Source organism: Crinia signifera, chromosome 3, assembly GCF_055691185.1.
Source record: "Crinia signifera chromosome 3, ASM5569118v1, whole genome shotgun sequence".
NCBI classification, from domain to species: Eukaryota; Metazoa; Chordata; class Amphibia; order Anura; family Myobatrachidae; genus Crinia; species Crinia signifera.
Window position 1 is genome coordinate 327,779,113 of NC_139219.1, and position 10,461 is coordinate 327,789,573.

General features: G+C 44.9%; 1 protein-coding gene across 1 annotated transcript; it reads left to right on the forward strand.

Moving 5' to 3' along the window:
- The first annotated feature begins 2,839 nt into the window (after positions 1 to 2,839).
- On the forward strand, positions 2,840 to 3,703 carry LOC146063048 (taste receptor type 2 member 3-like). The gene has a single exon (XM_083175061.1). It carries the CDS (start codon positions 2,840 to 2,842, stop codon positions 3,701 to 3,703), a length of 864 nt encoding a protein of 287 aa, XP_083031187.1.
- Positions 3,704 to 10,461: the final 6,758 nt, after the last annotated feature.

Sequence of the window (10,461 nt, forward strand, 5' to 3'; positions counted from 1 at the left end):
CTGAGCCCGTGTCCCTGCTGAGGGGGTGGGAAGAGAACTGGCTGAGCCCGTGTCCCTGCTGAGGAGATGGGAAGAGAACTGGCTGAGCCCATGTCCCTGCTGAGGGGATGGGAAGAGAACTGGCTGAGCCCGTGTCCCTCATGAGGGGATGGGAAAAGAACTGTCTTAGCCTGTGTCCCTGCTGAGGGAATGGGAACAGAACTGGCTGAGGGACCATTAGAGACAGATCACACACTGTTTTGTATCCCTCCGCCCCTCTCCTCTAAGACTGATCACATACTGCTCTGTATCACTCCACCCTTTTACTAATGCTGTGTACACACGGTCCGATTTCCTTTCCGATGTTGACGATATAGTCAACATCGGCATCGGATCGGCATCGGATCAAAATCGGATGCATATCGCAAGGGTTTTAACCCTTGCGATCCCGATCCGATCCCGATGCGCGTTCACGTATCGGAAGCCAGAAAGTCTTGGCTGCCTTGTCTATATAGTGCAGATCTGCACTATATAGTCAAGATAGGATGCAAATCGGATGTGCCTTAAGATCCTATCCACGATCCTATCTGATCAGATCGTGGATAGGATCTTAAGGCACATCTAACGTGTGTACACACCATCAGAGACAGATCACACTGCTTTGTATCATTCCGCCCCTCTCCTCATAGACAGATCACACACACTGCACTCACTGCTCTGTATCACTTTGCTCCTCGCCACAGAGACAGATCACACGCTGCTCTGTATCACTCCGTCCCTCTCCTCAGAGATAGATCACACACTGCTCTGTATCACTCCACCCCTCTCCTCAGAGACAGATCACAGTTCTCAGAGATCGATCACACACTGCTCTGTATCACTCCACCCCTCTCCTCAGAGACAGGTCACACTGCTCTGTATTACTCCACCCCTCTCCTCAGAGACAGATCACAGTTCTCAGAGACCGATCACACACTGCTCTGTATCACTCCGCCCCTCTCCTCAGAGACAGATCACACACTGCCCTGTATCACTCCGCCCTCTCCTCAGAGACAGATCACACACTGCTCTGTATCACTCCGTCCCTCTCCTCCGAGATAGATCACACACTGCTCCGCATCACTCCACCCCTCTCCTCAGAGACAGGTCACACTGCTCTGTATTACTCCGCCCCTCTCCTCAGAGACAGGTCACACTGCTCTGTATTACTCCACCCCTCTTCTCAGAGACAGGTCACACTGCTCTGTATTACTCCGCCCCTCTCCTCAGAGACAGGTCACACTGCTCTGTATTACTCCACCCCTCTCCTCAGAGACAGGTCACACTGCTCTGTATTACTCCGCCCCTCTCCTCAGAGACAGATCACAGTTCTCAGAGACCGATCACACACTGCTCTGTATTACTCCGTCCCTCTCCTCAGAGACAGATCACACACTGCTCTGAATTACTCCACCCCTCTCCTCACACATTGCTCGGTATCATTCCTCCCTCTCCTCAGATACAGATCACTGTGCTCTGTTTCACTCCGCCCATCTTCTAAGAAAGAGTTCACACAGTGCTCTGTATCACTCCGCCCCTCTCCTCAGATACAGATCACACACTGCTCTGTATCACTCCGCCCCTCTCCTCAGAGACAGATTACACACTGCTCTGTATCACTCCGCCCCCCTCTCCTCGGAGACAGATTACACACTGCTCTGTATCACTCCGCCCCTCTCCTCAGAGACAGATTACACACTGCTCTGTATCACTCTGCCCCTCTCCTCAGATACAGATCACTGTGCTCTGTAACACTACGCCAAGCTTCTAAGAGAAAGATCACACACTGCTCTGTATCACTCCGCCGCTCTTCTCAGATTAAGATCACACATTGCTCGGTATCTCTCTGCCCCTCTCCTCAGATACAGATCACACAGTGCTCGGTATCACTCCGCCCCCCTCCTCAGAGACAGATCACACACTGCTTTGTTTCACTCCACTCTTTTGTTATGATACCTGTGCACATTCATAAATGTGTATTTACTTTTACACAGTGATGCCCCATATAAATAAATATATAATCACAGGCAGTGACATTAGTGGGGTAACACATGCATCCATCGTTCTGATTGTACAATGGCTGAGACTCCTGGTATCTGCATTCACAGGTGCTGAAATACCGGTTGGTGCATCCTTAGTTCCAGCATCCAAACTTGTGCCAACCAAATGGCAGGTTTATTTTCTCCATCCAAGTATTGCTATTTATGTGAGCAGATGATCATCTGTGCTCCACCAATATGTCTATAATATGCCCATCGGACGATACATCTTCATGTATCTGAGAAGCCACCACCCAATCTCTGCCAGGAATGCCCAGTAGTACCCTGAGACATTTCTTATACTGTGCACCTCAATTGCGAGGACGTCCCCACAGTGTAACCCAGCACTGTAGTAGCTTTACTTGCACACACAATAGAGCACTCAACTAAAGATGTCAGTCTTAGGGCCCACCATCAGTAATGAGGTATTTCTGCAATTTCCCAATCACCCAGCACCTGGTTCAGGGACAAAGTAAAAAAATGTCCAATCCTGACTGAAATATGAGATTTTATGAACACATAGATACGGCAATGTCACTCTGCCCATCAGTAACCGCTGTCATTGCTGTGACAGGTAATCCTGATGATTTAGTTATTTGCAGTTTGATAGTCAAATATCATGTAAAATCTATAGCAAGTCATCCTGTGTTTAATATTAATTCAGCATTATTTCCCTGTCACTCTGCCGCCTGTCTCATCCAGGATAAGTAACACTACAGCTCTAGTTGGTTATAGAGATCTCAGATCCCCTGACAGAGGTGCCTGGGTCTGACATACAAAAGATGAATTACGCAACTGAATTTGCCTTATTAGCTGTTTCCTGGTTACTGATGGCCGTTGGATTCCTGCTTAATGCATTTATAGTGACACAGAACATCGTCTGGTGGCTGAGGGGCCGCTCTCTGCAGACCATTGACATTCTCCTGACCAGCCTGGGAGCAGTGAGAATACTTTTCCTCATTTCTTATGTGGCTTTTATCTCTTTCATAAACGCTACAATTCCACTTCCATTTTACTTCTTGCAATATATTGTCACCGCACTTACATTTGTGGCGTTCTGCAGCCTGTGGTGGGGCACCGCGCTCTGCGTCTTCTACTGCGTGAGGATCACAAACTACAGCAACAGGTTATTCCTGAGACTGAAGATGAACATCTCCAGGATGGTCCCCTGGCTGCTCCTGACGTCACTGCTGGTGTCTGTTCTCTCCAGTCTGCCATGTGATTGGATTGTGTACTCAGTGCGTTACAAGAATTCTACCCAAGTCACTAATGGTGCTAATGATGGAACTATAGCTTTGAAAACAAATTATACAAATTTAGTAATCATCATCTTTGCAGGATCCTTCTTCCCGTTCCTCATATTCTGCGCCGCCGTTTCCCTACTGGTTGCGTCGCTCCTGAAACACACCCGGAATATGAGCAGTAACTCAGGGTTCACAAAGTCTCAGCTTGTCGCCCACAAAAGGACAATTATAAATATGACGTCTTTTCTCTTCTTCTTCGTCCTCTTTTTGATAGGTTTAAACTTGACACCTTTTGCCTTCCTGCTAAAAAATACATTATATAAATTCCTGTGCTATATTTGCTGTATTTTCTACCCAGGTTTGCATTCTGTTATGTTAATAGCCAACAACGTAAATCTGTAACGCGCCATTGCTGCAGTTTTCTACAATGTAAGGAAGTGGCCCCATTTTTAAATGGATCTGTGCCGGCTACCCGCAGACATCGACTGTAGACTGTATATGCATCACTTGGGTTGGTGTGACCCGGTGTAGTTACTCATGATGTCACACCCTCCCCATTGGCTCCTCCCATCAGGCCCCTAAACGAATTGCAGAGTGATAGCTGCCCTTTGCATTGCTAATCCCATATGTTAGTACATATGCACTTAGTATTGGCGCAATGGGTGGCAGGTGTACCATATTCAATTTTGTCCCTCTAGTTCTCATTGATTTCAATGGGACATGACGGCCATTTTTAAGCAGCTTGTGAGCCCTGTGGGTGGAATGATGTACCTCATTCCGCCCAGAGGGCTCACAAGCTTCTTAAAAATGTCCGTCATGTCCCAATGAAATCAATGAGAACTAGAGGGACACAATAGAATATATTTAGATGTAAGCTGTCGACTGCACCAGTGCTTCTCATACTACTGCTGCTATTTGCCGTTGGGGATCTGTGTACCGCGGACCCGCACCCCCCTAGTGAAGCTAAAGAAATACTGCAGATATTCCAGTTTGTCTACTGATTAATGTTTATTTAAACATCTATCAATATATTATTATCTTTAACATTGAAAGATAAGTGTCTGATACAGGATGTGAAGATTACAGCTGAGGTTTTATGCAGGATCGTGTCGCAAAGTGTGTACAGACATATATAGCGGTATCTGGTTATATATATATATATATATATATATATATATATATATATATATAGCGATATACAGTATGTAGTCAATGTCAAATAAGTAATTCAGCATAATAATATTCAAAAAATTAACATGAAAATCCCACTTCTAGTGATGTTGGTGCTTAAAAGACAGATGATAGCATGAGAAGCATGTGAAGTATGGGGGGGGGGGAGGATTCAAATGTTGCTCTAGCAACAGAGCTATTCAATTGTTGCTACTGTTGAGAGTGGCACTGAGAACTAGGGGTGCTCTTTACTTGGGCCTGGGACTTTTGGAGGGGCCCGCTAGTGGCCTGTTACGCCCCTATAGCACCAGGCAGGAAGAGAGAGAGAGAGAGAGGACTAACTGCTGCAGCAGCCTCTCTCCTCAGCCTAGTCCATGCTGCTCAGTGCTATTTGCTGTGCTGGGGAGATAGGCAGCAGCAGGCTCTCCTGTCTCTCCCTGCATGGGCCTGCAATCACACACGCACCCCATCGCTCGCTGGATTAGACACCAGCACCCCTTCTGCTTCAAAGAAGGTGGTCTGGCCATGACACCTATTAGCCATGCCGCCTTACTTTACCAAGGCCTGGCAGAAGTTTTGGCGCGATCGGCTGCTGGTGTGGTGCAGGCATTTGGACTCGGGTGGGGGAAGAGCTCAAATTACCAAAATATATCCTGTTTGAGCGCTGAAACAAGACTTTTTGCATTGCGCAAGTTGGTTTCACCAGGTTTAGCTGCTTTACATGTTAGACCATTTCGTGCAATTGTTTTAAGTTTATATACTGTATATCTTTGTGGTTTCAAACTGTGATTTAGCTTTTTTTTTAAATCTCTTTATTTATATACACCATAGGAAAGTTTGACAATGAAAACATTGCACTGCAGTACGCATGTATGTTGATATAACAATAAATGACTACAAAACCGATATGTTTCTGTATGCATAGTCATAAAAACAAAGATCAAACTTATAACCGTATCCATTGGTGCATTTTTTTTTGTAAACAGTAAAAAAAAAAGAAGAAAAAGGGGTGTGGGGGAGGGATTGTGAAGAATAAAGATAGTACCAGAATAATATCGGTTACAGATATGCACTACGAGGAGTAATTAAATCATACCACACCGGGCAGTTGTCTCTGGAAATGAGAGAACCACGGACCCTGGACACCGTGGTACTTGGCCACTCTGTTGTGGAGAAGAGCAGTAATATATTCCATTGATGCTAAGGACCAAATTGTATTTATTAAAGCTGGCATCGGAGGAGCAGAAGGCTGTTTCCACTGTGTGGCAATGAGGAGTTTAGCTGCATTAAAAATATGGAGACAGAGTTAATCCCGGGGCTTAGGTAACCCGTGATTTTGCTTTTTTAATGTAATCTTTGCATTTATGGAGTGGGTGCCTATTCTTATGGACTTATCAATGTTGCTGTTATGCTGTTATAAAGTATAAAATTAAAAAATATTTATGTACCACATGCTTATAACATTTTGTCAGATGATTGAGGTCTTTGCAATAAAATTTTGTAATTGTGTCAAAAGCTGGGTACACATTAGGCCACATCAATGGCTGCATCTAGGAGTATAGCTGTATATATCTTCAGAGAGCTGAGCAGAAAGTTATACCAAGGAGTTGGGGATTTACTTGAAATTTTGGCATTTCTAAACACCCCCATGGGTATAGAAAGCCTCCAGGGGAGGAGAGGAGAAGGGTGTTTGTGTCCTTTGAGGCAGCCAGTGAGAGCTGTGTAGGAGGGTTAAGGGCTATGATTCACATAACACAGATTTACTACTCCCTTCACATGGATGTTTGACTTTTTAAAGATTTACATGACCAGAGCCCAAAGTACCTTAAGCTGGTTCTGATTATTTAATACCCCGCTCTATTGCTGTTGTTTGTAGATGAAGGACTATTAGTAGTACCTATAATATCCATGGCTTCATCTGGGGAAGTTTGAGCACTACACAGTGTTAAAGGACACCACTTAGAATAATCCTCCACCATTGTTTGAATGGTGACTGTATCAGTTGTATTTATGGAAAACATGTCACTAATGTGGAGCAATTCTTTTCGACCTGACCTGATGCCAAAATGTTGTGTTGACTTATTTGCATCATTAGTGGCTAGTTGTTCCTGGCAGCAGCAGTAACTGGAGAAACTGAAGGAGGATTTGTCACTTGAGCTTACAATTTTCTCATTAAGAGCTCTTGCAATTCTGAAAATCTGTGTTGGGTGGTAAGAAATACATGGCGTATCAAGCATGGTCACCAAAATGTAGTGATCCAATTTCAGGATAGTGCCAACCTCTGGTACTTGGTGAAGCAAATAATAGACTTGACCTACAGATGGAGCGGGCATCATCCTTGGCTGGTGCTCGCCAGATCCCTTGCACTGGCGATCGCTGGAGATAGAGACTGGGACGCGCGTGCGTCTCACACGCACGTGCGTCCCAGTATCACGGCGGCTGGGCAGCGTCACCCTGCCCGTCTCCGCTTCAGGGAGATGCTGCCCAGTTCGGGGGGAGGGGGTCGGTGAAGTGAGGGGGACCAGAGGAGGGGGGGGGGGGCGGCAGGGACCGGCGGCAGGCTCCGTTTGCAAAGGGGCACGCGTGCGTCTCGTGCGCGTGTGCCCCTGACGGTAGCCAGCCGCTGGCGGGGCTGGCAATTTTATCACCAGCCCCTGCAAAGATGGAGCTCGCTCCATCTGTACAAGTCCAACATTCTTAGTGGACTCAATTTATTTCATCTCCTTCAGTTTCTCAAGCTGTTTTTCCAAAAGTCTAATGAGGGAAATCACCTGACTCCTGCTGCCATTGTCTAAACTTACTTCACAGGTTGAATAGTTATTATGTTTATGTAAAGCACAGACACTACAAAAATATACACCAAATATACATATATCAGAAAGCGCAATGTTTGAACAATATTTTTATATTAATATACATGCTTGCATGTCCATTGCCGCTGGTGAATGGTGTGCTGAGGCCTCGCTAGATGAACTTATCTATAAAACAAAACTTTAAAACAGTTGACAATATATCAAACAGGGCCTAATTCACATTGGCACAGTAAGCAGTGATATTCGCTAATTACTGAGCACAGAAACGGTGCCAAAGAGGGTCCAGGCACTGATGTTTGGTGTTCCCCTACTGCAGCCCCATTTCCACCCCCATCTGCCCCCAGCCCTGCCTCCCCACAACAAACAGCCCGGCGAGTGTGCAACTCACTGAAGCCATTCGGTGCCGGGGTTTGCACATGCTCAGAAATGTGCATGTGCAAACTCTGACAATCAGGTCTGGGGCCGACTTTGGATTGCTACGAATGATCCTGAATCAGCCCATTTGCTTCATAGAGTGCATAATTCACATGGTTATGTATTTTAGATCTACAATGTCTAGATCTACAGTCATAAGGTCGACCAAGGTCAACCAGAATAGGTTAACAGTCAAAAGGTCAACAGGGTCAAAAGGTCGACAGTCAAAAGGCTGACAGGGTCAAAAGGTCGACAGTCAATAGGTTGGCAGGGTCAAAAGTTCGACATGAAAAAGGTTGACCTTTTTCCCATGTCGACTTTTCCCATGCCGACCCTTTGACTGTCGACCTTTTGACACTGTTGTCCTTTTGACCCTGTCGACCTTTTGACTGTTGACCTCTTGACCCTGTCAACCTTTTGACCCTGTTGACCTAGAGTCAATCTATCATGAGCCTGGATTACAATTCACACCACCATTATATATATATATACACACATACATACATACATACATATATATATATATATATATATATATATATATATATATACACATACATACATACATACATACATACATACATATATATATATATATATATATATATATATATATATATGTGTCCGAGGTGGGCGGCACTCAGAGACGATGCAGAAGGTTAAACCATAAAACGGTTTATTGTGAAAAAAGATGAGGCAACGTTTCGGGGATGACCCCCTTTCTCAAGCCAGGGGGGTCATCCCCGAAACGTTGCCTCATCTTTTTTCACAATAAACCGTTTTATGGTTTAACCTTCTGCATCGTCTCTGAGTGCCGCCCACCTCGGACACATATCTACTAGCCCTCTGGCATATGGGAAGGCACCAGGGCATTAGAAGACCCTTTAGCAACTCCGAGTGCCGGCTCCCTCGGATCATATATATATATATATATATATATATATATATATATATATATATATATATATATGTATCAGCAGGGACCGGCACTCCGAAAACAAAAGTAGTCACCTGGTTGCCTTCCCTCAGGTCCGATAGGCACTGTATTGTAGCAATGTTTGTAGGGCGGCACTCCAGGGTTTGACAAAAAGGGACCACACAAGGTCAATCAAAATGCCAACGTTTCAAATCTTTACTGGATTTTTCGTCAGGGATAATGAGTACATTACAATGCTTACCTTATAAAGGACAGGGCACCAGTGAGAGCAGACCTCCGTGTGCGGCGTGGGGCAGGACCCTTTCTGATGACGTCATCAGTCATCGGAGTTTCCTGTCATTGAAGCGCATCCGCGTGCTCACGCTGGCTCGTGGAGCGCAGCGCTGGCTTCATGGTTGCCATGGTGACGGGCGCCGTGGCTGAGCGTGTCTAGCGGGGATCTCAGCCTTTCACCGCCTAGGAGAGAGAATGTGGAACAGAGTGTAAAAAAAGAGGGTAGAAAAAGAAACTAACACCACTCCTTAAGGGAAGAACATGAATGAGATAGCCCAGCAAACACCCATTGAACCACCAAATGAAAGCTCAAAAAAGAAAAAAGAAAAAACAATCATTTGTAAAATGTCTACACATTGTGTGTCGACCAAATTGGTGAACCACATCCATGATTATGCAAAATGACTGTATTGATATTCAAATATGGAAAAAAATGTCCAAATGAACTCATGACCTGAATAAAGGGATAAAGGATTAGTCAAAAAATATATTAGATCAGAAAAAAGAAGAAAATGATAACTGTTCATTCAACCCCCGTGGGGCCACAGTATCTAATCTTGCGATCCAGCGAGCTTCTCGTTGTAGCAATAGTCTCGATCTGTCACCTCCTCTGATCGATATTTCAACTTGGTCGATGATTTTATACCTCAGTTGGGCTAGTGAGTGTCTAGCAGTTTGGAAGTGACGGGCTACTGGCTGGTCGGTATCTTTACCTTCACATGCTAGCCTGATGCTTGATCTATGTTGTCCTGCTCTCTCACGGAATGTGCAGATAGTTTTGCCTACATAGGCGAGTCCGCAAGGACATTTAATAACGTAAATAACGTATTTGCTTTGACAGGACAATGTCTGTTTGATTTGGATTTTTGCACCTGAATGAGGGTGCGTGAAGAAGGACCCTGTCTCCATATGTCGACAGGTAGCACAACCCACGCATTTATAGCAGCCCGGTCGTCTGGATAAAAAATGATCTCGTTGAATGTTGGTCTTTTGAGTGATGTCATTCTTGACCAACCAATCTTTTAGATTTTTGCCACGTTTTTGGCAGTGTAACAGACGAGTTTCTTTGAGGATCTTCAAATTCGGGTCGCTTGCGATGATTGGCCATAACCTTTTGGAGTGTCTCGATATTGCAGGGCTAGCGGTGGTGAAGGAGGTTACAAATGGTAAGATGCTGTGTTCAGTTTTGGATTTTACCTTCAAGCATTCATCTCTGCTAATGGCCAGGGCTTTTATTTTGGCTTTGGTGAGTTCAGATCTTTTATAGCCCCTGTGGACAAATTTCTCCAATAAAGAATTCATTTGCACCTCCGCTTTATGTTCATTGCTGGTGATTCTTCTAATCCTGAGAAATTGCGAATAAGGGATGCCTTTTTAGGCATATATCAGGGAGAGATTCATCACACCCCTACAGCATGTCTACAGGTGGACGGTAAACCCAACTTTGTTTATTGCAATTTTGCACCATATGACTTTACTTCCAGGCGTAATAGGAACGGACAGTCCTCCATTGTTATTTACCCCCCCAGGACATATTCCCTGTGTTTTATCAG